The sequence below is a fragment of the Dermacentor silvarum genome, chromosome 6 (genome assembly GCF_013339745.2).
Source record: "Dermacentor silvarum isolate Dsil-2018 chromosome 6, BIME_Dsil_1.4, whole genome shotgun sequence".
In the NCBI taxonomy this organism is placed as follows: Eukaryota; Metazoa; Arthropoda; class Arachnida; order Ixodida; family Ixodidae; genus Dermacentor; species Dermacentor silvarum.
In genome coordinates, this window is record NC_051159.1 from 149,820,657 (window position 1) to 149,848,273 (window position 27,617).

The 27,617-nt window shown below is 46.3% G+C and overlaps 1 protein-coding gene across 3 annotated transcripts in view; it reads left to right on the top strand.

Moving 5' to 3' along the window:
- The window catches only part of LOC119456221 (mucin-5AC), a 148,350-nt gene extending 123,137 nt beyond the window's left edge, over positions 1 to 25,213 (top strand). For 2 of the 3 annotated variants that reach the window (XM_049669602.1, XM_037717861.2), the window contains 8 exons: positions 381 to 647; positions 1,297 to 1,386; positions 4,846 to 5,063; positions 7,156 to 7,338; positions 10,578 to 11,951; positions 14,197 to 14,869; positions 17,520 to 20,325; positions 20,731 to 25,213. In XM_049669602.1, the coding sequence (XP_049525559.1) occupies positions 381 to 647; positions 1,297 to 1,386; positions 4,846 to 5,063; positions 7,156 to 7,338; positions 10,578 to 11,951; positions 14,197 to 14,869; positions 17,520 to 20,325; positions 20,731 to 21,460 (6,341 nt within the window). In that variant the 3' untranslated portion in view covers positions 21,461 to 25,213. The remainder of the gene's footprint in view (positions 1 to 380; positions 648 to 1,296; positions 1,387 to 4,845; positions 5,064 to 7,155; positions 7,339 to 10,577; positions 11,952 to 14,196; positions 14,870 to 17,519; positions 20,326 to 20,730) is intronic. The other variant, XR_007467579.1, reaches the window with a different exon arrangement.
- Positions 25,214 to 27,617: the final 2,404 nt, after the last annotated feature.

A 27,617-nucleotide genomic window follows, 5' to 3' on the forward strand; every position in this document is an offset into this window, starting at 1 on the left:
TGAGTTGTTCTTTCTACACTGATGTGCATTCTTTATATGAAATATTAGGTATCGTTTTGTTGTCCTGGACTGCCCAGGACTGCCAGAAACATTGCATACGCCAACACTCATCGGCTGAAATCAGAGCCTCTTGCAGTCCTAGACAGTCTGGGATGGCAAATCGAAAAGACCGATTGTTGTGGTGCATGTTGTGTGAAAGCAAGCTCTGGCGTCAAGTAAAAAATATGCATGTATGTCAGTATTGGGCTTTCTGTGGGATAATAAACTAACTTTTCCATTTGTTTTAAGAAGACTATCCATTTGGTTGTCTGGGGTCTGCCTGGTTGCTTTGGTGAGATGAAGCCGCAGCTATATGCTGTCCTTGCTTTCTGGTGTTGCAGGCTGCCTGCCTCTGCTCATACAACTTCTGCATGGCAGCAGCCAGCAGCAGGAAGGGGACTCGCAGGAGAGCCAGGCTGAACAGCGACGAGTTGTGCGAGAGCTTCGGCTGCGGGCCAGCCAGGCACTGCATAACGTCGTTCACGCCCACCCCGATGACCGTCAGAGCCGCCGCGAGGCTCGAGTTCTGCGTCTCCTGGAGCAGATTCGAGACTTCTGTGACTACCTGCACGACCTTGAGGCATGCATCGCTGAGCCCAACCAGAATGGTGAGTCTAACCAGCAGATTTAGTGGTGGTGTGGTCTCTTTTCATAAAAGTGATTTAAAAGGTTGAACAGTGGTGCCATCTACTGCCCACTTTAGGAGACTGCAGTAAGCAGCAAGTCTGACCTGTAGATGTCATTAAAATGTCACAGAAAAGTCACTTACTGGACAGTGTCATCACTTCCAGAACCAACTTGAAGCCTGATCGTGGCTGCTGCTAGATCAGATTTGGGACTCCGCATGCAACTATGTGCAAGATGTGGGGGTATGAAGGAGAATGCCTTCCTTTACTTTCGAACCAGAGCATATATGCACATAACACAGGGATGCTGCCTACCATCTTGTGGCATTGATGATAACAACCTCTACATATTCTCCCCTTTTTCACAAGTCCAACTACAGTGGATACTCGTTGATACGATTCAGCATAATATGTTTCTTTTTCTTTTCCCAATAATACAATTTTGTTGGACAATACGATTTTTGGATGATACGCTTTATTTTCCGGTTCCCGTGAAGATCGCATGAACGAGATTCCACTGTACTTCGGAAGAATTGCAGTGTGTCTATGGCGGGTACGACAGCCACTCGGTGGTGTGGACTGATAAGTGCATTTGATTAGGGGCTGACGGTCTCTCGTATTCATTTTTCAGAAGCTGGTGACCAGCATCCGGGATCAGCTATCGCAGCTCTCATGAAGCTGTCCTTTGATGAAGAACACAGGCATGCCATGTGCCAACTTGGTGAGTTTTTTTTCTACAAGCTGTTAAGGGCACGTCCTACATTTAATTTATTGCAGCGTCTTTCACCAATATTATGCATTAGTACCATGTTTATCATCACTATGTTTTCTTGGTAGACGTAGTCAGCAGAGAACAAAACTCTTGTTTTTCATTATTTGGAATTTGATTCCTGGTCCACGACAGGCCAAGCAGGTGTGCCGTTATCGTCTTCCCTTCATCTTCATCAGGCCAGATCGCTGGTCTGGCGATGTAAACAATGTCTAATTGTGCAAGCAATTTAAAACTGAAACTGTGTTTGCTGTGTCCATCCATGTGTCCATCCATGTGTTCATCCATCTGTCCATCCTTTCTGTACATTGTTGTCGTAATGTTGTTATGTTGTTATCATGTCGTCCTTGGGCAACTTTTTCATCCTCAGCTTTACCCTTGCCACACAGTGAAGAAAAACCAAATCCACTACCACAACTACTACTGGGGATTGGACTCATGCCCCTGTGGCAATGTGTAGTTGGGAGTTGCAAACACTAACCACTGCTTTATCATGCAGCTTTGTTGCTTTGCAATTTGTGCAGGGTTTTGTGTGCCATGCAGACTCCGAGAGTCGTGGTGTCTCTGCATGTATTTAAGAGGACACAGCACGTAATACAGTAGTGGATGAAGATGGCACGTGCATCACAAGGAAGAACCTGTTCTTTAGAAGATGGGTTGTCTATTGTGAGAGCCTGCTGCTATGGCAGAAAATGAGTAGAAAACCAAAGGACTCTGAGAAGTCTGATTATTACTTTTTTTCTACATTGCATGAATGACCTCCCAGTGTTGTCTGCATAAGCACAGATGCCAAGGTGCCCATAACACAGATGCTAAAGTGCCCATAACAAGCACACAGAAATAAGCTGGTTCTACCAAAAGGCGTTCTGTATAGACATGACACTGATGTCAAGATCACGTGCAAGTTTCCGGGAGCTGAGCTTCATCTTGGCATTGTGCACAGGGTTACATGAGACTCTTGCATTGTTTGTGTGGCATAGCAGGACAGTCTTGCAACAAACACAGATGTCCAGAGTGTTGCAGCCTGTTAGGCTCAAATGTGTGCTACATGGTGCTCATGCAATGGGAGAAGGCCAGTTTAATCCTTTCTCTGCTGCTGAAGAGAGTCGTCACCAGAATTTGTACCAATATAGCCGATGATGAGTGTAGTCGTCATGAAGTCATGATTTTGAAAAGTGCTGGGAAATTTGGTACACTTCTCACGATTTCCTTCAGTACGGAAAGGGTTAAGCTGTGCTTGTAGGTAGGCTTGACTTTTTCTATGGAAAAGCATGTGTACGGTTGTTTTGCATGTTTTTGCATTTGCTGCTCCCCTGTTGCTGGCTGCTCACAAGTTTAGTGAAGCAGAGCAATATTATCTTCTATTGGAGATTGCAATTCTATGGACGCTCGAGGCGCATTCCCACCATCATAACTGTTGTCGTGCTGTATTGCTATCGATGAAAGGGCTTCCAGAGACATGGAATGCATTTGGCTGCAAAAATGATGGACCGAAGTGAACACATCATTAGCACTTCACTCACTCAGCTTGGTGGTGGAGCCAGGACAGCGTTCTGCCTTCCGCTGCAGGCATGAGCATTCTGCGCATGCGCACTATAAGCACACTAGTTCCTCCTGAGCTGCTGTGTGTATCTATTAGTCTCAGTAAAGGGGCCCTGAACCACTCTTTATCAAAGTGAAGAAAGGCATTTGAAGTGAAAATAGGCTATTTCAGAAAATTGCCCCAAAAAGCACTTCAATGCATTCAGCAGAAGCGGAGTTATTGGCAATCGAACACGGCTTCCGCTGTGCTCCCGTTCCTTCTTCAACGCATTGCACTGCGATGGCGGAGTGGGGCGTGGCCACAACTCTCTGCCTTCGAAATGTCACCGTGGCGCGCAGTTCAAATTTCAGTTTGGATGTTAACGTAGACGCCACGACTTCTGATTTTGGTGCCTAAGATGTGCTAAACGTAAGCCAAATGCAGTTGTCCTCAGCGAGCCACAGTGCGCTCAGCCAGTGGACTCGTGGCAGTACCCCGTGGTGGCCGCGGTGTAGCCGACCGCAGCGACCAATAGCAGCCGCATATTAGAATGTGCTTTGTTACGAAATAATGCACAGAGAAAAGAGCAAGGATCGTGGCTTCTCTTGAAATGAAAACATTTGAGAGAAAGGTGACTTCCCGCTCCGCTTGCGAGCTCCACGCACCGCATACGACAGTAAAACTTGGCTGAGATGTTCACCGCAGCGTATGCTACCCGCGAACTGTGTTAATTCACCAAGCCCGAGGGGTGATTCAGGGCCCCTTTTAGTTGAAGTTATCTAATATTTCGCTGTTGGTCACATCTTGTGCGTCATCGAGATACGCCTCCAACGCCAGTGGTGGTGCTCCTCGTCGCACCAGTGTTGTGAGACACCTGATAACTGCCAGGGCACTGTTCTTGCTGCCCAGCAACAATTGCCTTGCGTGCTGTGTCAGGCCAGATTATCGCACCAGTGTATAGTTAGAACACCGTCTTAGGAGTTCAAGTACAACGCAATACCTTGCTATTACTGCCAGTGCTTTGCCCTTCGGTTGAAACAGCCCAGTTTTTTGCAGTTGCGGTGTCTTTTACATTGGCAAGTTTTTTATACTTTGGTACTGAAGGCTGAGAAGCTGCAATGATCAGTTTGTTTTAAGGGGGAGCTCCTCTTAAGGACTGAGAATTGGCCCAAAAATTATTCTCAGTTCTGTCATTTTCATGTCTCCAAAACTCTGAATATTTTGTAAGAATCCTTTCATAATATTCCAGAACATATCATTTCCATGAGAATTTATAGCTTATGTTCCAATAAAGATGCTTTGAAATGTTTTTCCCTAATTTCGCAGAACAACAATTTTGTCACACTTGCAATTTCGGAGAGAGAAAATAACTTCTGTTCCATTTTAGCTATTGTAATAATTCTTTCTTTACCGAAAAGATAAATTAATTAAGTGAGCGCTAAGCCCACTTTGAGTGCAATCTTTCTTAGAAGTTTTTTTAATTAGTCCTGTTTCACATATCAAGATAGCATTTCCTTCTGGCAACTTTGATGGGCTGTAACTCTAGTTCAAATCGACCTAGGACATTGGTTTATATCTTAGTACACACCTTAGACATTATAGAATATTTCTATATCCTAACAACCAAGTTCGGTCATTGAACTTAAAGCAAGCATTTTTGCTACGGTAATTAACATTCAGTGACTCTAGTTGGTTGATAAGAGGCAAAAATTAAGTGTTTGCATGTGTTAGACAAGACAGTTTCTGTTAGATGAAACTATGTATGGCGACCATATACATGAGACAATGCAAATGAATTATTTAATGTTCGTCATCCACATGGACATTTGTATGCATGGTACGACAGTTGTGTGTATTCCTGACTGTGTGTTGTGCATTATGTCAAACAGGAGGTCTGCAAGCAATAGCAGAGCTGATCCAGGTGGACCAGACAAGCCATGGCAACACAGCTGAGCCAAGCTGTGTGACGTTGCGACGATACGCCGGCATGGCACTGACAAACCTGACCTTTGGTGATGGCACAAACAAGGCCCTGCTCTGTTCCATGAAGAGCTTCATGCGTGCCCTAGTCTCACAGCTACACTCACCCAGTGAAGACCTGCGTCAGGTAAGAAAGTGCTTTTTTTTTTACTTTCATTGCAATATTATTTGCAAAAGGAGGCTTTGATGGAAGACTGAAAATAAACACTGAGCCAGGTAGACATAGACGCAAGTTAATTACTTGTGGGCGATTGGTAGTTGCGGGCTGTCTACCTTTATTGTCGGTGGCGATTGCCAGTGGTCGCTGGTCAGTGGTGTGGAATACCGTCGTCCTGTCACGGTCGGGAACATTCTTTCTGAGCTAATGCCTGGCCAATTATCGTCTTTTACTGTGACAGCAATTAGGTGCTCAAAATTGGGTTTTCCTTGTCCGTCGAACCTTTCGTCTGTCTATTCCGTTACGCTCACAACGACCATTGTCATCATCGAAAACACACAACGACAATTTTTTTCGTTTTCAGGCCATTTACTCATCCCCAGCTGTCATTGCTGTATCCTGAAGAAAAAGTAAACATCACACCTGCATACAGTGGAATTTGAACCCGTGTCAGTGAAGCAGTGTGCATTTGGGAGTCAAGCATGCTAACTGCTGAGCTATTGTGCAAAAACAGTGCTGGGCAATTAGTGCAAGGCTCTCTGCTCCACACACTCTGAGTGCACTGGTATCTGTGTATGCATTTCTGAGGCCAGAAGGAGCAGTACTTTAGTAGATGAGTATTACATTATGTGTGTCGCATAGAAATTGTTCTTGATGAGATGGTGGTGTGTTGGTGTGCAATTCTTCATTGTTATGCTCGTGAAAACAGTGTTGGCAGCACAAAGGCGGCATACATGACAATGATGGGGATCAGCCTCAAACATGGTACAGACCCACATAGAGGAAGTGCAGAGGTTCAGGAGTCTGGTGGAAAACAATGTCGAAAAGATTGACAGCATGAATGCTGACTATGACGTCACATCGATAATGCCACATACTTTACACTGTAGTACGCAGGATTCAGAACCACCAAGTTCTCGATGTAGTAGCCCTGCAAATGTACAGGGAAATAACAAGTTCGCTCAAATCTCGTACATGGCACTGTGTAATTTTGCTTGTGACATCAGTTGTAGTAGTAGTTCTGGCGTTAGAGTTGATAAATCCCCCAGTGGGGCCTTCAATACAACTCTTGGAGGCTGAAAAGCAAGAAGCCTTTAACACAGCAACTTCCTCATCCCCGGCAGCTTTAACATTGATTTGCATGAGCACCGAATCTAAAAAATGGTATAAGGAAGCTGGTATAAGGAAAATGTTGTAAGGATACGTTGGGCAGGTAGGTGCTTGAATGTCCTACTGAATGAAAGAAACATAATATGACTGTGTTCACAAGTTCTCAAGACTTACCACAATGCAACGTCACCATAATAACACATGAAGTAGATGAAACAAACATGATGTAACAAGATTGCCTGAATCAAATATATTCAAACAGTAAGCTGTTGAACCGCCTTAAAGAAAATATAATAATATAGCCTGTGCCTTTGACCAAACAACTACAAACAAATGGTTTCATAAAGCTATAGATTTCAAATAATTAAATCTAGCCTACTTGGACTCTGAGAGTCCATCTCTCTCTGTCGATGTACATATTTCAAGCTCCATAGCATGCATTACTTTGCATTACTGTTCACTCACAATATAAATTTTTTTGTTTAAGGCTCACTTGGACTCTGACTCACCAAAATGCTACTGCGCACGGTAACTAGGACGCTCACCAAAATTGTACTCAGCTGGCCTCACCTGGATTCAGGCTTACCAAAATTCTACTCAGCCAGGCTCACTTGGACTCACAAACCAGTCTGAGTGAGCTTGAGAGAGCCTGAGTGAGTCGACTTGTGAGTGTGTTCGCTGAGCTATGCTCATAGGCACCTCTCAGCTGCATCACTGACACTGTCAGTGTTGCTATGGCAGCTGTCTGGTAATGATCATCATGTTGTCATGATGATGTGATGATTATGTGATGATCATTGTTCTTTATTCCTTATTGGCGTAAATAACGATCAACAGTATAGTTCTTACAGCATGGCACACAGTGTAAGAATGAAATACAAATGTGAATTGGTAAACACGAAAACGAGTACAAAATGCAAAACATAATGACATGCTCATGGCTTTTATGCAGGTGACAGCCAGCGTGTTACGCAACCTGTCCTGGCGAGCCGACTCGACAAGCCGCGAGACCTTGAGGGAGGTGGGTGCTGTGCCCCTTCTCATGGCAGCCTCAATGGAGGCCCGCAAGGAGGCCACACTCAAGAGCATCCTCTCGGCTCTCTGGAACCTGTCTGCACATTGCACTGCCAACAAGGTGTGGCAAGAGTGCTGGGAACATACCATCACTATTCGTCCACAATTTTTCACCCTGTGCACCATCCCTAAGAAAAAGTTTCTTATGCTTTTCATAGTTTCGTAGCATAGTTTAGTTTAGCATAGCGTAGTTTCTTATGCTTTTCATATTACCAGTATGAAATGATACTGACTGTGTAAACTTTGCAGTCTTTCTGTCTGAAATGGTAACGTAAGGGGTTTGCTGTAGCTACAGGTGCAAAGCTTTCCAGCTATCGCTCTGCCCAAGCACCTCTTTAGAATGTAAAAGGTAAACGTCAATAAGGAAAACAAAATAGCTTAGTAAAATTGTAGCTGTGACATATGTACACTGTGGGGAGACACACAAACAAGACTAACAGGAACTAGGTGGGCCCTGTAACATGTGACCAATAGCTCCTGTTCCACCGAATCCATATGGCTGCCATTGGTGCCCAAATATCCTGTCCAGCACTAGCATACCATGAAGGAAAATGTCACCAAGCACTTGCGAATTTGGCATCAGTGAGGAATGTCACCAAGAGCTGATCCATCTCTTGAACGACAACTGATCCTTAGCTAACACTAAATCATGTATGGTATTATTACATGGTGCCTCCTTATGCTTGAGTCCATTTAGAGTATGCAACCATGGATATGGAAAACAGAAAATATGAGAATCCATGCAGATTTTTAAAGCGAACCTTTATATGGCTAGGCGAAATCGCCTGTGTACAGAAAACTATCATCATCAGTTGGCTTGAGCGTCGTCGTCGTCTTCTTCCGCAGCTGGCTCGTTGTTGCCCCTCGGAGTGCGCTCGTGCTTATGCTTGGCATGCGCTCATGCCACTGCTCCTGCGTTCATCGTCATCGTCTGCTTCCACAGCTGGCTGCGTTACCGCTCATCATTCCAGCATAGAATTTCACTTCTCTTCTGTTGTCGTAATGGGGAGGCCGCATTTACGGTGTATGAGCCGTGGCTTAAGGGGGTATGAGCCATTCATTGTCTTATGTAACAGATAGATTTAATTTTAAAGCAATTTAATTTCGAACAATCACAAGCGGCAATGGCGGGCGAATGCTGCTAACCAGTGCCGCCGAGCAAACTTGAGACATCAAATGCAAGCGACAACGGCGGACTGTGGGCATACCGTCAATGACGTCGTTCTCTCCGTCGCAGCCGAACGTGTGTATAACCTCATAATTGAGAAATTCTTTAATGAACCCTTGGGATTAACCCAGTGATAAACATCGGGGCCGTACGTTTCAGCTTCGCTGCTTAACCATCTTCACGGAGTGGAAGGGCCGACAAATTTTTTCTGTAGGCTTAGCTGAATAACTCATCCACTTGAGCATTGACCTCGTTCCGTATGGCCAATAGAGAGCAGGGCATATGCTTTAGAAAGTTAGTACAGTGTTGCAATTTGACTAGTAAGCACCTTTATTCCCTTGCTTCATAGTTACTCGACGATGAGGTCTGAACAGTCACATCACGCATGGGCATCTACTAGGAAAATGAAAGTTGATCTTTTTGGCATTTATGTATCAGCTTTCTGGGTGAAATTGCCTGGATTTCATTATACTCTGCAGAAATCAGTAGTGTCAGCTTTTTGCAAGTATGTAAGTGGTTTACCTGCTGTGCTGTTTCAGTGGCTACAGTGTTCTGCTACTAAGCATGAGTCATGCATTCCCATCCATTGCAGCTGCATTCTGATGGAGGTAGAATGAAAAGAACACTTTTGTGCCATGCTGTTTGGTGCATGCCAAAGTACCTTAGATGGTTGAACTTAACCTGTAGTCCCACGCTACAGCATCTCTCATAGCCTGTTAGTTGCATTGCAACGTTAAATCCTATAATTGTCAAGGATTGGGGTGACAGTTATTCACACTCTCCAAAACTGAGAGGATGGGGCGACAACAAACCCACCCTGCGTGCATTTAGGGATGGTTCGACTACTGACCGGCGATAAGGTCCACGCCTGATTGACTGTGGGTAGACCAGAGGCATTAGACAGGAGGCGACGTAAAAAACAAACGCTCGCTTTAATAAAATAAATTCATGTCAGGAGACATGAGAAAAAAAGAATGAACAAAATACAGACAGATGGTGCAAAGCTTCTCTCAAGGTGTGCAGGTCACAAACAACACAAACTCTGACGTGACGTGCTACATGAAGTCCGCCACGTGGGAGTTTACCTCTCTTGTGAAATAATAAAACTGTACCTGACACAAGTGAAAAATACACGCGACAACAATCGTGACAAACGCTACACTAACACGCTGACAGAATATACAAAAAGGAACGATTAAAAAGAAGAGTCCAACAGAAAGTTCTGAGAGCAGGTTAAAACACGAGGCTTATCTGTGGCGTGCTCGCTGAGATCCCGATCTGAAGACGTGTCAGGCTTCTGGTACCTTGCTGCCGAAGATCCTGACGGACTTGCACCATCTGTCGATCTAGTCTTTGGCGTTAGATCGATGATTTACATGTTACAGACAGTTATCAAGCTGAAATAATACCACAAACAGCTACTTTGTAGTTGGTACATCGCCGACATGCGGCGATCTACAAACATACCCAGTGGTGTCCGCCTATTTATCGCTTCATGTAGTGCAAGGCAGCGAACTTCGCATCGTGCCGCCTCGTGTCCATCTGCTGTGTGAAATTCATCGTGAAAGTTTGCTCCAAAGAGAAGCAGGAACACACACTGTCTAAATCAACCGAAAGTAGACAACACTTGCGTCACAGCATAACGTTGTGGCCAAGGAGGTGGGACATAGCAATGACCGCATGATGTCACAAGGGGGAATACCGTTGCTTGAAAGAGGGTAATGTTTAACCACTCGTACCTGTTTTATTATAGCGTGCTGACACAAAATTCTTGGGAGAATGCATTCCTTGAGCATTTCCCTCTATGTCTAGGCATACAACAAAAACTGTTTCAAGGACCAGACCATTCAAGGAATTTTGAACACATTGTGTTCAAAATTCTTTTATGTGTGATAGTTTTACCCTATCGAACATTTTTTTTGTCAGCTTTTAACTAACATACCACAACAGCGCATTAAGATGTAATACCGCAATTTCTTGGGGATAAAAATTAATTTTAGTGAAGGTGTGGCTGTTCTGTCATGAAAGAGGAAATCAGTATCATTTTCTGTCTTTTGGTTTTCTTTAAACATACTGTCTGTTATCTTTAACGAAGCACTGTTGTAATTTTTTATTTACTTTTTTTCTTTCAGGTGGACATCTGCAATGTAGAAGGGGCCCTGGCATTCCTCGTGGGTACTCTAACTTACCGCAGCCCATCCAAAACACTGGCCGTCGTCGAGAATGGGGGGGGCATACTTCGCAATGTGTCCAGCTACGTTGCACTGCAGGAACAGCACCGACAAACGCTGCGTGCACACAGCTGCCTGCAGATTCTCCTCAAGCAGCTCAAGTCTCCCAGCCTCACTGTTGTCAGCAATGCATGCGGCACACTCTGGAACTTGTCTGCGCACTGTGCCCAAGACCAGCGCACACTCTGGGAGATGGGTGCTGTGTCAATGCTGAGGAACCTCGTCCATTCCAAGCACAAGATGATTGCCATGGGTAGCTCCGCAGCTCTCAAGAACCTCCTTACAGCTGCCACGGAGCTGAAGCTGGCTGACTGCGATGGCTGCAACAACAACAAAGATGACAATGACAATGAGAGCCTGCCGTCACTGGCTGTTCGGAAACGCAAGGCTCTGGAGACCGAGCTTGACGCTAGCTTGTCAGAAACGTGCGACAACATCGACAGTCCCCGCGCCAGCCCGACGGGGGAGCCACGCTTTGACTTTCACCAGCCGGACATTTTGGAACGATTCCACACTTATCTTCCTGGGAGAATGTATCACAGCATCGGAGGTGAGAGGGACGTTCCACGATCAGACAGCCGTGATAGCATCGGAAGCACACAGTCGGAGCCAACACACCTTAGGCCTCCACAGTCGGTGTTCTCCAGGCAGCGGCGCAGGGGCAGGCAGCTTTTGGAGCGATATGGGAGGGGTGGGGATTTTGGCAACTTGAATCTAGCACTCGTGAATCCATACTTCCCTCATCATAGCTTAGAGGAAGAAGATGCAGAAGCTTTGAACGGAAACGACTTGGAAGAGCCCCTAAATCAGACTTTAGGTGATCAGAATAGCTTAGCAAAGGGTCCCTTGTGGCGAGATCCCAGTGAGTGGACAAAGAAGAGGTTGGATGACAGTCTTGAAGAAGATGATGAGGAGGATGTTGAAGATGGGGATGAGGGTGACTTGGAAGTAGATGCCTGCAAAGAGCACTCAGACTCGGTTGGCCTGAGGCACTTGCATGGCATGAAGCCTCTGGAAAGGAGTCGCCGGGAAGTCCAAGAGATCCAGAGGATCTTTGAAAGGGCACAGAGCCCGCAAACTTCACTGAGAGGCCTACATGTCCAGTGTGCTAATGACACAGTTATTTTGACTGACCTGGGTAGCTTGGAAGACATATCAGACGTGGTTGTTTCATCAGTGTCAAAGCAAGAACTTGATGCCGAGGACAAAGAAGAGGATGAGTGCCTGTCCGATGAGGACCTTTTGTCTCCTCCTCTCCAAGATGATGATGAAGACGTAAGTGTAAAGATACTCACTTGTGGAATTCATGAGGATTTATCTTAGTAGACTTGAGCCTGTGTAATGAACTCAGGTGTAGCGAATTATTGTATATAAAAAAGTAATTCTCAGATGTTTCTTGCTGACATTAGTTTGTAACAAACATATGCTTACAGTGAAGGTAGGATATAATGATGGTCTGGGCAAACGCACTTGTAGGAAATATTCAAGTGCCCAGAAAATCCCATTGTTACAACTGTTAATTGTTATTACTGGGTTGCACGAGAAAAGCAGAGCAGAAACATTCAAACATTTTAATGTTTTAACAATACTCGGATGTAACAATGAGCAGGTGCTGCACAGTGAACTTTTGCGTGTGTGCTATAGTATAATAAACCGCTATTACAATTCTCCCATGCTGCATTATTGACTATAACATTTAAATCTGGCTACTCGGTGTCTGTGTTGAAAAGAAAAGTAAAGCGAAATCCAGGAAAAGAAAGAAAAAAAAAGAAAGTGAGAGCCGCTTTGCCACACCCGCATTTGTGCCGCGCCTTCATCGCCTCTCTCCTGTCTCTCTTCCAATCCTCTGACGTTGGCGAGAGGGTGGAAGAGAGCCGGGAGAGGAGCACACGAGGCTGGCAATGCAATGTGATGAAGGCATGCCGTGCGGGGTCAACACTCTTGGAGGTGTTAGCGGGGTGCGTAGCACAAAATTCCATCTGCCAAAGCAGCTTGCATCTTTTTTTTCTTTTTCTAGGATGCTATAACCGATAATGAGGCATCGGAGCGTTGTAGTAAGCGGTTTATTTTCCCATAAATTACATTAAAAAGTTGACGGTGCATTGACTGCTCATTGTTATATCCAATATATTGTTAAAACCGGTATCATTATACAGTTAAACCTGGATATAACGAAATTGACAAATTCCCGAAAAACTTCGTTATAAAGAGGATAAAAGAGAGAAAAAAAATCCTTTACAGCACCGTGCACCTCATGCTTTCATACCGAAATAAAACTATCTTTCAAGATTTACTCCCAATGCACTAAAGTTGCGATGAACAATAAAGTCCCAGTTTCGCCCTAAAGGCGAAGCTTCGATTGCGACTGCAAATTAGCAGACAGCTATACGAAGTAAGGATAGCAGCTTTATCGGCCGTATAAACTTGTAAACATTCGCTGTTTAACTAAATTGGTAGACTAATGCCTAAGCACATGTACTACAGCACATGGTCGAAGCTACGAGAGCTAGGCTCGAGGTGCGTAGGAGGCGGCCATATTGAAATGCGGATGGCGATATGGTAGTGCAAATTTAGGGTTGTACTCGATTCTAAGGCGCAGGCAATTCTTGGACCTGTTTTATCGGAAAAAAAGTGCGTGTTAGATTCAAGCAAATACGGTAAGTGAGCAAAAGGGTAACAGACGGCAGAGCTCACCCAAAACATTTATTTCGCGGTAACTGGAAAAGGAGAGTGCCGGCTTGGCGGGCTAGGCCAGCTGCAGCAAGCGGCGGGATCAGGTTTGAATGAAGGGAGGGGGAAAGGTCACGCCCGCGGCAGCAGGATCGCTGGGTCGAGGGATGCAGGCTCACCTCGCGCACGCTTGCACGCACGCACACGTGCGCGCGCTCTCGCCTCGCAATCGCCGTTGAATTCGAGCGCGCCAAGCGTGACACTGCCGCTTCGCATTCCGTCGCGGCGGAGAAGGTGCTTCCTGTTGCTGCTCGCGCAAGGATGACAAAGTTTGAGGCGAAATCTTTAGGTTGTCGGCGGGGAAAATTTGTTTTTTCAAGGGGGTCTTCCGCTGCCACTTCATTACGTAGAGGTCTCAAATACATGTGCTTCTATGGAGTAACGGCAGGGAATAGAAAAACTTCGTTATATCCAGGAATTCGTTCTATGGAAGTTCGTTATAAACAGGTTTAACTGTAATTGGATTCGTCTGTATTTTCATGTTGGACGCGGCTTCGCTTCAATGAGGTTCGACTATAGTATGTTTCGTGCATCACTGATGATGTCAGAGCTAAATACAGTGGCATTACATATGTTGTGAAAGTTAGTGGTCCTTGTAGTTATGTGAATTTGATATATCTTCATGTTCAGCCCACTTGTAGCATGTACACACTCTTATAATGAACACAATACACCATTTGCTACAACATGCAAGGTATCTTTGCACTCTTGCGTACTGTTTATGTTTGTGGTATCATTCATTACTCCTCTACATTTTCACACTTGCTGCCTTTCATGTTCCTGTGTTCAGGAGGCAGCTGAGGCAGACCACAGTGATGCTGCTCACACTGGTGCACCGCTTGGCCAGCAGACAAGTTTCACAATCAGTGGCTCAAGCAAGGGCAGTGGGATTCCCATCATGGCCAGCTTCTCCAGACCTCTCAGGAAGGATGCAACAGTCACAACTTGGGCTTCACGGCCTTCAAGTATCCCCCAGAGGTCCACATTGGGCCAGCCTAGTGCTATGAATGAAGGATCAGACCGACATTCCAGGACCGGAGCACAATCCTCAGACTTAATGGACACCACGCCAGGCACCCCTGACGCACTGGAGCAGGCTTGTTCAGACTCGGGCACCATGGCAGTCTTGCATGCGCCAACTAGTAGGGAAGAAGGAGAACGCCCAGGTGTGGTGCCATCATCGCAGATGTGTTGTCAGCAACAGCAGCAATCTGTTGCACCTATGGTTAACAGAAAGCCCGCTGGCCACTGCTGTAGCTTCGCCCACTCTACACCGGCACCGTCCCTGCACGAGTACATTTATGGCAAGAAGAAAGGCGGTCCCAAACCACCAGTGGCAGTGAAGCCACTGCAGTTGCAGCAACAGAGTATGCCGTGTCCGGAGCAGTCGGAATGTTCTCAAGCTGATGGACCGGAACCAGAAAGTGGTTCCGGTCCATCGACTACCAAGATACCACAGTCAGGTAAGCAAATAGAGGGCCACACTTGTTACTGGTTAGAGGGAGGGTGAAATGAATTTTAAACATTTTGGTAACACTTTGGAGCATTTGCACTGCTGAGAACATTGCGGATGAGAGAAATGAAAAGGGCCCATCTCAAAATGTGTTCAATGGTGAGTTTTGAACTTCTGGCGGTGATGGAAAGAAAAGAACTGATACTATATTTATACTCGATTGTATGGCACACCCGATTTTTCATGGCCAGAAATGAAAAATGCAATGCTCTCGAATGTCACACACTCTGATTTTTTTACTTTAAGAAATAGTAAGGCAATCCTCTCGATATTCCACTCACCAGTTTTTCATGGCAAGAGAAAGAGAGAGGTATGACAGTTTATTCAGACACGGAAAAATAAAATAATTTCATTCTAGCTACAGTGGACTGGGCATCACTTATTGTTGCTGCTGGACACTTCCTTATCACTGATAGACCCAGAACACCAAATTTTCGTTGCTGTCTATGGCATTTGAGATACCACATTTCTTAAATGCCTTGCTGAGCCTGGCCTACTGGGTACAAAGCTACCAGTGCTCATACAGCTGTCGTGTACTCTGAAAACTGTCATGCAAGGCACTCCGAGTTTTCCACTAAGTGTGAAACAGACTGTACATTGCAGGAAACTAAAAAATCATGTTGTCAAATTCAGCTATGTTTCGGGATTTGAACCATTCAGAGAAGGTGCCCTTTCAGCCAATCAGGGATGACAAGATGACGAACCCACCAACATGGCGAAATTTGAGAGCGTGTAGAGAATAGTTACCTCACAGCGACGTGTAAATTGGATTGCATTACAGAAAATTTTAATGCCAATGACGAAAGCTTGTTACTGTTGCAGTTTTGGTTTTGTACTTGAAGCTAATGCGCATGTTATAATTTATAAAATTTTTGCCTAAAAAATTGCGCTTTGTCCTGATTTTTCCTGATTTTCTACTGAATAATGAATAATGAACCAGATCTCCCATTTATAATGCCTGACAGCTCATTCGCACAATCTTCTTTTTTTGTGTTCTGTTGCATTGTCATAAATGTAAAGGCAGTTTAGTTTTTGTTGTGGTTCTAGTTCTGTTGTAGGCCTTAACTGTTCACAGTACCTCTATCTGTATTGGCAGCAATGCTAGCCATGCAACTACTCTTATTTCTTGTTGTAAATCGCAACATGGTATTAAAAAAAAGTTGTGCGACTGTTGAACGTACAGACAGGCGGCTCCTGGCACTGACAGGGTCGGTCGTCGCCAGCTCTACACCGGCACCGTCCCTGCACGAGTACATTTACGGCAAGAAGAAAGGCGGTCCCAAACCACCAGTGGCAGTGAAGCCACTGGTGGTTTTCCACACACACACACGTCCCAACTTCATCCACTCAAGAACTGGCAACCCTATTCCCTCCTGGTGCACTTTACGAGATGTAGCAAGGATGGTATTTTCTCTTTATTATTATGAAGAAATGGTAATGTCCTTAAACCTTTCAGCGTCAATGACGTACCTGTATGTTTCTGTGTTTCTCTCACGCCATCTTCTTTTTGACATTCTTTTTGTCAGATAAAAATGTGAGGACCACATCAAGAGAGCAATTGCCATTATCTGTATCCTTTCTTTAATTTCTGCTCAACCAAAAATAAAATGTTTTGTTTGTTTTATAATATTCGAGAAAAAAAAAAAACTTGGACGCTGGGGGTGCATCACCTTCGAAATAAAGCTAAAACTGAAAGGGTTAACGACCTGAACAGTAGGAGACAGGCTTTCGCCTGTAAGCCACCTGTGTACACCAAGGCACTCCAGGGTTGCATATATTTGAACACCTGATTTATGTAGCCATTGGGGGTGGACATTCTTTTGTCACATTATGATAAAAATGATTTACTTCCATAACACATATCAAAGAGACTCTAAAGACGAGCATTAATCTGGGCGGGTCACTTACACTTATTTGGAATACCAGCAATGTGTATTATGTCGAGTGGAGTCTTGGTAAGGCTGAAAAGAAGCAACAACAAAAGACAGGCTTGATGTGCCCGTGTTGGCTTCTCGATCGTGACGTCAAGAGATTTGGACAGCGTCTTCTCAGGAAATAGTTAATACTATAATTCGTCTGTAAACAAATAATTTAGTGCATTCTAAGTGAACCATAGACTTAAGCTAGTGACTTTTAAGAACTTTTACTGAACAAAAATGTTCCTAAACAAGTGTAACTACTTCATAATTCTTGATATCACACTAACTCGTCAGGGGTTGAAGATTGGACGAGTTGGTAACATTGCTTCTTGAATATGTTAACAATGCACACATACTTTTTCATAAGTATGTGTGCGTGGTGAACATATTCAAGCTGCAACGTGTCAGTTCTGCAGTTTGGTCATGAAATTTGAGGAAGTAAACTTTGCCCTTCATTTTCGCTGCTTATAGTCAATACTTTATACTAATCTTATAATTGCCCTAAATGAATGCAGACCGAGCCTTGAAAAAGTACTTCAGCAGTCGAAATTAACTGAATGCTGCTCTCTTTAGTGTCCCTTTCAAAGCAGTTATGTAACATCAGATTAATCTGCCAAGATGCATTTGTTGCCGCTGTCACCCTCGTTCATGGTCTTGACAAGATATTAACTCTTGTTTCAGGGAGACCTAGCCTTGTTGCAGCACCAAAGGTCTTTCGGACAAATGCGAACCCTCCTGCACTGCCCCAGGCTTTCACAGGCACGACAGGAAACTCCCAGGATGCATCTGACAGTATGTGTCATTCTGAACCAGGACCGTCGACATCAAGGACTTCAGCAGCAGACGAACCCGCCATGTCCTTCAGGGAAAAAATTGAGAGATTCAACCAGGCTCCCAAAGATCCCTCTTGCATCCGCCAGAGGCATTTTGGTTATCAAAACAAGACGAGAAAGACTGAATGCAACCTTGGTATGGCAAGCTCTCTCACCCAGAACGACAGAAACATTCCCGAAGAGAAAGGCAAGAAGGATGAGAGAGCTCAGGAAAAGTTTCGGCTCGAACCTGCTAAATCTGTAGATAATGACTCGGAGATGCCAAGTGCTGCAGAATCGAGGTCCACAAGCCTTCTGGCATCATCCAGTACGAGCTCATCGACACTGAAGGCTCCTCCATTGGCACAGCACATTAATCCTGGTGCAAACGGAATGGTGGCTAGGCTTTTCGATGAGGAAGTGCCAGCCATAACACTAAACGCTGGTAACGCAGCCCTTGAGGCTCGGTCAGTGAGACCCGACGTTGATGACGAAATGATGCAAAGTACGACGAGTTTGATGTCTGATCTTGAAGGCGCGAAGCCACCTTCTGTCATGGGTGACCTACTATCCATGAGCATGACGAGCAGTGGTCTTTCTGAAGACGTCTCATCAAACGGCAAGAGTGGGAAGGCGCCAAAGCGCGGCCGTGTGCCAGAGACGGTGCGGCGCGCCCTGGGAGCATCGATGGAGTCACCTTTCAGCGACTGTGACCTCCTAGATTATGTTGGACCACCTTCCGCCATGGGTTCGATCGAGAACCTTAGCATTCGCAGCAGAAGCGGTCAGTCCGACGATCTGAACAACGTCAACCCGCCTTCCACGATGGACGATCTCTCAATGAGTGGCAGCTGCATGAGCCTGAACAGCATACCCAGCGACGACGAAGCGAACAGTCAGTCCAGTCCACTCGTGCCTGAGCCCAGCCCACGAAGGATGTCTAAGCGCGGCAGTGATATGTCAGAGCGACTCAACGCGGCAGCCAACATGGCGCAGGTGTACTCCCGTGAGCTCAACTCACTCGTAAATGGCAGCATGAAAAGCAGCAGCGGCACTTCGGAAATGCTTGAGCACGTGCAACCTCCCTCCGTCTACCAGGACATGAACGAGGTGACGTTCGAGGACATGACAGAAATGGGCTCGGATGGCTTTGCGTCTGACGTCGAATTTGATGGTGAGCTGATGCATGATGACGACGTGCCCCTGACATCGACAACTGAGACACTGCGACCTCCAGCTGTCTCCTTGTTGCAGAAGGAAGAGCAGTTTGGAGACAGCACAGAAAACTTGGCCAGCACATCAGCAGACATAGAACCCTTGGAATCTGATGAACACTTTTCGTCGCCGGCCCATCATAGTTCTTCCTTTAGTCGTGGCAGCCCATCAAGAAGAACCGACTGCCCAAGTATAGATGTCGATCGACCTTCATTGCTTGGTATGCCAGTGAAGCAAGCCAGGGAAAGATTCTACGACGTCTTTTGCCATAGAAAAGGCGACGACACCATTGATGACGAAACCTTCTCGCTGATATCGAATGATTCTGACCAGGAGAACGTAGATGACGCCACCCAGCCAGAGTCGCAGGAGAAGGCAGAATCCACATCGAGGCCTCCCTCATCCAGAGGGCCGCGAATTGTGAAGCCAATAAACAGGGAGACAATACGGCAACTGCAGGACAAGAAAGAACAGGAGAGAGCCGGGTCGTCTCCACCGGTTGTGCGCAGGCGGGAATCACTGCCTTCCAAGGTTGGTGCCAAACGTACGGGTTCGCCAAAGCAGTCCACGTCCTCAAACCCATCCCCTATCAAGCACACGAAAGCTTCGGCGCTCAGAGCTTCGCAAAATCAGAGGTCTTCATCCGAAGGATCACGACAAGCGAAAAGCACATCTCCACAGCGCTTTGTGCGTACCGCTCCCAGCTCACCGGGTAAAACATTGAGTGAAAGGCCAGGACTTCGAGCGCCGAGAGTCCAGACCAGGACCACCACCACGAATGCAACAAGTTCACAGGTTCACAGGCCTACTGGACGGCCAAAGAGCTTAGAACAAGACGTCAGGACAACAACGGCAACCGACTCCCCAGAGACTTCACAGGCACCTCCACCACTGGTTAGGCAGGGCACTTTTACCAAGGAGTCTCCCACCGATGCCACGGCATCAATCACGGCAGGCCCAGATCCGAAACCTTGCAAATCTGCGGCACAGGATGTGGTTTCTGCCGGTAGTGGCCGATCAAGCACTCACAGCAGCCCTCAGCACTCCTCACGAAGACCAGCAAAGAGCGCTTCGACGCCGAGTGTTCCGGCAAACAGCAGCCGGTCATCTTCGAGCGGTGGCGCGGTGCAGAAGAGGAGGACTATCCCGCTGTCTCCGAGCTCGCATAGCCTTGGCTGTGATGAGAAAAAGGGGCCTTACGTGCGAAGTCTCAGCAGCGGGGGCTTTCTGGCTGCCAGTGCCCAGGTTCAGAAATCTGGAAGTGCCGCCAGTCTGACTTCGCAGTCGAGCTCCGGCAGTGTTGCGTTGCCCCGTGGCAGGGCGCCGGCTCTGCCCAGGAAGGACACTGTTCCAGGCAAGCTCTCGTCTCTGTGGAAGCGCAAGGGCTCCTCTCCACCGGCTACCGCCGTGGCTGTGAATTCTGCAAAGCCTAGCGTCAGAGCAGCGGCTAAATCTGAAAGGTAATGCATAAGTATCCACGAAGTTATATTATGTGAAATTACTTGGTATTTCAGATTTTAGATTAGTATTCGTATTATTGGTTCTGCATCTTAAAGATGCTGATGTAATTAGTGCCTACACTAAAGACTTATTCTTTTGACATTTTTTTCGACATGTTTCTTATGTACTTGTTCGGGGTGGTAATTAAGATTGTGGATGTAAACGCCGAGAGATTCTCAATTTGACAGTTTAGAAATTTCATCCTGATTGGATCCATTTCATTCTTGAAGGATACAGTGGTTGTAGGGATGCCAACTCGCCGGTGTTGGCGTCAAATGATATGCACTTCAAAGACAAATAAAACCGAGGCCTTTTTTTTCTGCTGTCATGTGATCACGCCTAAGACGTTTACACATCTATTTCAGCTGCAAGACCACAGAACGAGGGGAGCCGAACAGTCCTTCTGTCACCAACAAACAGCAACAACAGCCCGTAATCTGCAGGAGTTCTACTTACGAGAAGCTGACGGACGTTGGCGTTGATGCGGACAGCGACCTGGAGTCTTCTTCGAAGGCTCGTTCGAAGACAGCGAACTCCGCTCAGCAACAGCAACAGAACCTCCACCGGTCCTCCGTGCCTCCGGCGCAGCCCGCAAAGGCCGTACGACCGACCAATTTCTGGAAGAAGCTGGCCGAGCCGTCCTCGTCACCGGCTTCGTCATCGCAGTCTTCCGTGAAGACAGTTACAAGCTTTGCCGCAACCACTAAGCGCGTGTTCGGTGCCAACCGGAAGATCTCGGACGCCTCATCGAGTCCCGTGGTCTCTCCTTCCTTGCTGCCTTCTGGTAAGGAGAGTTGCAGACCCACAGTCCTCGCCCTCAGGCTTAACAGCCCCATAGCGGCAGCGTCCCCTTCACAGCAGCAACTGCATCCACCCGTGCTTCGCAGTCCGATGAACCAGCTAGGTGCCATGGCTTCGTCACCCACTGCTGACTCCAAGGGCTCGTCGCCGGCGTCGGCCGTGGTGTCGCCGTTCAACTACAAGCCTGTCAGGACGCCCACTACACCCGGAGGCACGCGCTCCCTGATCCCAGCTCCCGTCAAACTGGCTGGCACCCCCCGGTGTTCCGGTGAACAGGAGCTGCAGGTCAAGTAGGCGCTGTGCTGTCCTCAAGCAGATCACGGACAGGTGTTGCATCCATGAAGCATTGAGGGCTGAAGTGCGTGGTGTGGCGCTGTGGCTGAAAGCGTGCATCATAGGCGTTTGCTTGCTTACACATGGACGGTGTACTTGTGGAGAATGTTTATTTGAATCATGTGGTCACATGGGGAAACCCTTGAGAAGTGTTTGCTTGAGAACGACTTTGGCACGGATGGCTTTGTTTAGGTGATGCTTCGCCAGCTTTTCTCAGTGATTTTGAAAGAGCTGGTAGATAGGATAAGTTCGTTTCTATCAACTTTTTTTAGGATACGAGTAAGAGCTGTGCCAACCCTTCTTTGCTCTTTCGCAAATAGATTCACCTTCCTGCGCTACGCTGTAATTCTCAGATTGCCACAGAAACCTAGAAATGCCAAAATTGATTATTATAGTTCCTTACTTACTTTCATAACTTTTAAAATTATATTGTTTCAGTTGCTCAGTGTGGCGGGTGTTTTGTGTGCCATGCACACTGCGGTCGTTATAGTTGCTGTCTGCGTTGATGATAGCCTTTGCTAACAGATCATATGTGCTTTTTTGTTGTACACCTGAGATCATTGCGTCAAAAGGAATGGCACGTCAAACTCTCGCTGCTGAGTATGTTGTGTTAGAAGAGAGAGAAACAAAATTGTGATAGAAAAGTTTCATCGTTTTGCTGGTCAGTGACTATCAGGCACCTTGATGCATTCTATAAGAGATGAACTCTGTACAGCAGAACGAAAATATGGTCAATTTCGGTCAAGGTCATGTTTCAACGACACAGAGGAGAGGGAACGAAATATACTTGGCCATTCAACATGGTCCATAATTTAATTGTGTGGACTGGGACCAGATGGTGAAACCGAATGTGTATTCGTTCCATCCTTCCAGTTGACTAGTTGACAGTGTAGAACAGTTAGCTGAGCAGTCGCACGTCCGTCGAATATTCCAGATCAACCGCCCGATTAAACAAATACAAACTGGTATAGTACTGAAGGTGCATGACAGTTCATTGGGTCAGAAGACTGCCAAACTACACATAACTCTCACAGACAGCCATTCCATTAAGCAAATGTGTCTTCGCCGCATGGCGGATGACGATTAAACTTTGCAGATGGTTGCTAGGAGGCCAAAATGCATATGTGCAATTTGTTTATGCCCCTGTCAATGGCGGAGAAGATTGGGAGACTTGTTGCTTCCGAAAACTGTTCTGCTCACCGTGCCGTGTTCATGCACATGCCACGGGTCGTGCATCTTGGTTCATTCTTGTCCTTCACTGGCGATATTGCCGATTGCCTTCTTGACCATCCGGAAGGATCCACTAGAGTGGTCTTCACTGGTATACAGTTTCAACAGAAAGTGTTGACGCCAGTACTCGCATTACGACTGCGCCGTTAAAAAAAAGAAAAAAAAGAAACATTTGCCCCGTAACACACGCACACATCCATATAATCATATGGGTTTGTTGGATGTGGGGGTGCTTCTGTGTCGAAATTAACCCGAGGCGCTCTGCTGTGGTGGCCAACATATATCACCAGTACGGGTGGGATCAAGTGCGTTTATTAATTTTTAGAGGACGAAGCTGTGAGTGGCTTGTGTTGAATTTCTGTTGCTTCAAAGCTTTAGGTATTGAGAAGAAAAACTCTTGTTTCGGAAGCCTTGCAACAACAGAAGTATTACAGGAGCCCCGTCACAGGGCGTGGGGTTGTGCAAAAGCTTCAACATTTTTCAGCAATGGCTGCATCGTGTCTGAACTTATTATGGTGAGCAGAACTGTTGCCAGGCATTGCCTCGCTTCAAGCACACTGATGTCAGTGGATGGATTCGACATTAATTAGCCAAGTGGTCTAGTGTAAACACGGCCCAACGAGTTATTAACAGGGCAGCTGTAAGTGGCGAGTCGTCATTTCGAAAGCTTCCAGCTAACGTTATAACTAATTACCGTCCCCCTGTTACCTTGATACTGAGGTACAGCAGCGGAAACAACCGCATTGGTGGTGCCATCTTGTGATGCTGTGTGCGACCAGAATGTGTCAGAAACTTGTAGTACTTTTATTTGCTAGAAATGTTCAGAAATGGCTTAGATGGCTGCCGGATTCTTATATGCCAGCAGGTCAGCACAATACGGGCACATATTGCAGGAAGAGGTTTGCGCACTTTGGTTGGACAAAGCCTCACAAGATGTCGTGATTCCCAACGCCGTTTTGGTGTCATGGTAATTAATTAGTGGTAACATGTGCTTGTGCGAAGGACTGATTTTATACTCCTTCGCAGGGAGAATGCACTACTATCTCCTTGATCCGGTACCAAATTTAAACGCGCCTCATTGTACGGCCACCGTTTAATGTACTGTTGCAAAGCAGTATAAAAATGGGAAGTGGCTGTTGCCTGTTCATTTTTACGGTATCATGTTTTCTTGGAGACGTCTGCTGCGGATATTACCGAGATAATTTCTAGGCAGAGGTATTTATTAAGGGTGTTGTATGTGAATCTGCCACTTCTGCATTTCCTACATCCTCATTTTTGCAGTGTTTTTCATGAGTATGTTGCATGTGTCTCGTCATAGCAGCTATGTATGTGTAACATCGTTACGTGATCATGAATCGTGTATTTATGTAACGTTGCGAGGTTTTATTCTCTCAAGCAGCTTATGTAACAATATTTGTGGTCCCTGTGAGGTAACGGCAACACTTGGCGCTGACTTTCTGTTCATACAAAGTGGGCACTTGATGTTCTGCTAGGATTTTAAACAAAACTTTTGCAATCTAGTCAAAGCATTTTGAGCTTCAGTGCAGCCACATAAACTTGCGCAGTAGTTGGTAGCAATGGACGCGTCGATTTCATTTAATGTATTTAGAGATGTCTCTGTCTCACATCTGCGCCATTTCTTTTTCATGCGTTGTGCGCTTGACCACTTTTTCATGCTTGCAATTAGATTGTTGCCGCAGCTTTGTCTAACAGTGTTTTATCCCGCATAAGAGCTCCTTTCTGCTCATAACTATATAGCGTGAAATTTTAATCGTCGGTATACAACTTATCTGCTGCCGTCACGTGCGCAATATTCAGTCCTTTAGTTTTATACAGCTATGGACAGGAAGTTTGAGCGTAGCGAATGATGTAACGAATTGTACAGATGCAGCTCCTAGTATACCTTGATGCCAAACTTTTGTAAGATGAATAGGCAGTGTTTTGCTAGGTTTTGCACATATTTGAGTCTTCTTATCTGTTTCATTGTCGTGACATCCCTGCTTTTTTTTTTTTCCTGCTTTTATTTGTTCAAGTGCTGCAGTTGCTGTATGCTGTGTACACGCTATTGCAGGGCTTTGTTGGTAAACACGACAGTTCGCTCACGAGCTGTACATTTTCGCTTGTACAAGTGCTAACGCACTGTAGTTTGTACATACTGTACAAATATACGGACCGTTTCGCTTTCAGTTATAGATACGAATACTAATCATTCTTGCACGTACATTGCAATGTGTTCCTGCGTTATAGTTTCCCCTTACTTCTGGCGTTAGACATTTTTCTTGCGCACTGAATATTATGTTCAGTGTATCCCTCTTTCCAGAACGCCGCGTGCTCACGTTGCAACAAAGGGGTTTTGTTGCTAAAACGGCACAATGCGCCAGTCATATTTGCACATTACATTGAGGAAGTGTGTGTGAGTGGAGTACAAATGAAAGGTTATGAAGTTATCCAACCATAAAATAAAAGAAACCCCAGTCATCAAAACTTGCCTCGTTTCTGTGCACGTGCTTACTCCACTGATGTTGAATGTTTTCACAACGCACACGTACGTACGTGTCTATAAGAAAGGGGACAGGCAGAGTGTAGAGCATTGGAGGCAATGTCAGCGCTCTTTCACTCTGCCTGTCCGTGTGCGCTGTGAACACATTCAAGATGCAACGTCACCAACTCGCCCAATCTTCAACCCTTGTCTACTGGGGCCGTATTCTGAAACGATCAACTTCGGCGATACTATCCCCTTGGCCACGCCTCCGCCAACGGCGGGCCTTGATTGACTGTTTTAGCGAAACTGGAAAATAAATAGCGTCATCTAGCATTTCCGGTCTACGTCAATTTGACGTCACGGTGTCGTTGGGTGCTCCCGTGAATAAACGAACACGTCTGCGTCGTACTGTCGAAAACAACACACTCGAGCCACTCTGCACTCGCCCGGTGCGTTCTCTCGTGTGTTGTGAAGCGTTCGATCGCGCGTGTTGATAGTGCATGCTGACGTCATGGGTAAGCAGCTGGTTGATTTATTGAACGCGACTATCGCCGAAGTGGATCGTTTCAGAATACGGCCCCTGATGTGCAGCGGAGACGCTGCCACTAGTTCTGATGATGATAAAAAAAAAAAAAAAAAACGCGGTGCTTGCTGTTGGCTTTGTCGGTAGTCGACCTTTTTCATCGTAGTGTTAAAAATTAAACGATGAGGTTTTACGTGCCAAAACCACGATCTGGGCCGCTATCTTGTACGCGTTCGAAAAGCCGACGTTCGGTTTCGTCTCACGCGATTGTCCAGGCTAGGCCAGTCATGTGAGGCGAAACCGAACGTCGGCTTTTCGAACGCGTGCAAGATAGCAGCCCTGATTATGAGGCACGCAGTAGTGGGGGACTTCGGAGTAATTTGGACCACCTGAGGTCCTTTAACGTGCGCCTAAATATAAGTACACAGATGTTTTCGCATTTCGCCCCCATCGAAGTGCAGCCGCCGTGGCCAGGATTTGATCCCGCTACCTCGTGCTTCGTAGTGTTCGCTTGAGCGGCAAGCGCACTGCGCGCGCCGTACGCGCGCTTTCCACCTCCAAGAAACTGTCCGCTGGAACTGCTGGTGACGTTCTCCGAATTGTTACTGCTCTCATTTCGGCAGATATAGCAATAGCAAAGCGTTAATTACCTGAGGCAGTGCTGCGGAGTGGATTCTGGGAGTTCGCCTAAGCGGTACCGTGACTCAAATAACGCTTAAAGAGAAAAAGTACGTAGTGTGCAGATGAAGCGAACGCCATATGTTGCCGGCTGTATGCAATGACGTTATCGCTGTGGCCATAATGTTGTGAAACCTGATGGAAAACCTCACGTTATTACGACGCGTTTATCCCCATACTGACGACGGTTGTCGCAGCAGCGCTGCGGAAGCTGGGAGCAGAACACTATGACGTCACGTGCTCAAGCATGCCAGAAAACTTTTCACGAAGTAGTGTTACTTGAGTAGTTACACACCAACTTACCCATTTAAGTGCCCCCCCTTCGTCATCGAATTAATCAATCCCGCCATGCAGCAAAACGTAAAACACGAACAATACCGCAGCTTGCGTGCAGCATTCTCGAGCGCGTTGTCTAGTTCGCTGAAAGAGGCAGCGGCGGCATCGCGCGTCCGGTGCAAGAACCGCGCATGTCCGTACCCTTCACCTCTGCATTTGGCCATCTTGCGTGTGCCTAGCCAGTACTACGATGGCAGTATGCATCCGGTGGCTTGCTGGGGTTCTTCACTAGCTTATGCTGCGTAGGTGAAGACGTGCGATACACAAACCCAGTCCAGCTGCACTGACATTGCTCTCGTTCCCCATTGCCTTCTGGATCAGCGTAGCTGCAGGTGAGAGCTATACGTCACTATACACCAGTGAAACGATTATAGATTTTTGAGTGTACGGAGGCACCATGACTGATGGTGCCTCTGCACCTGACTGATGGTGACTGATCAGTGGCACCACTGATGCATGGCTATACGTCAGTCGTATGCACGCTTGTCCTAACGGATCGATTGGAAGGAGTACGCCTGTATACGCTTCCAAAACACGTTACATGCGTGTCAAATAGTCGTAGGTGTCTCATTGCTGCGATCAATGTGCCAGACGTCGTGGAAGTGCAGAGCTGGGGTAGAAAAGTGGCCTGTTGGTGGACGTTCACGGTAGATATATCGCAAACCGAACAGACAAACGAACAAGCTGGGATCGAAGCAGGACGTGGCTCATCTGTTCGGAGCATCCGCCAGGAAGATCAGACGTATGTAACACAGGTATAGATCGAGACTTAAAAGGATCAACAGTTGTCGAACCAAGTGATATCCCTGGAGCCAACGTTATCGAAACGTTGGCTCAAGATACACCCCTTGTTCGGCCAGTGTTGCATT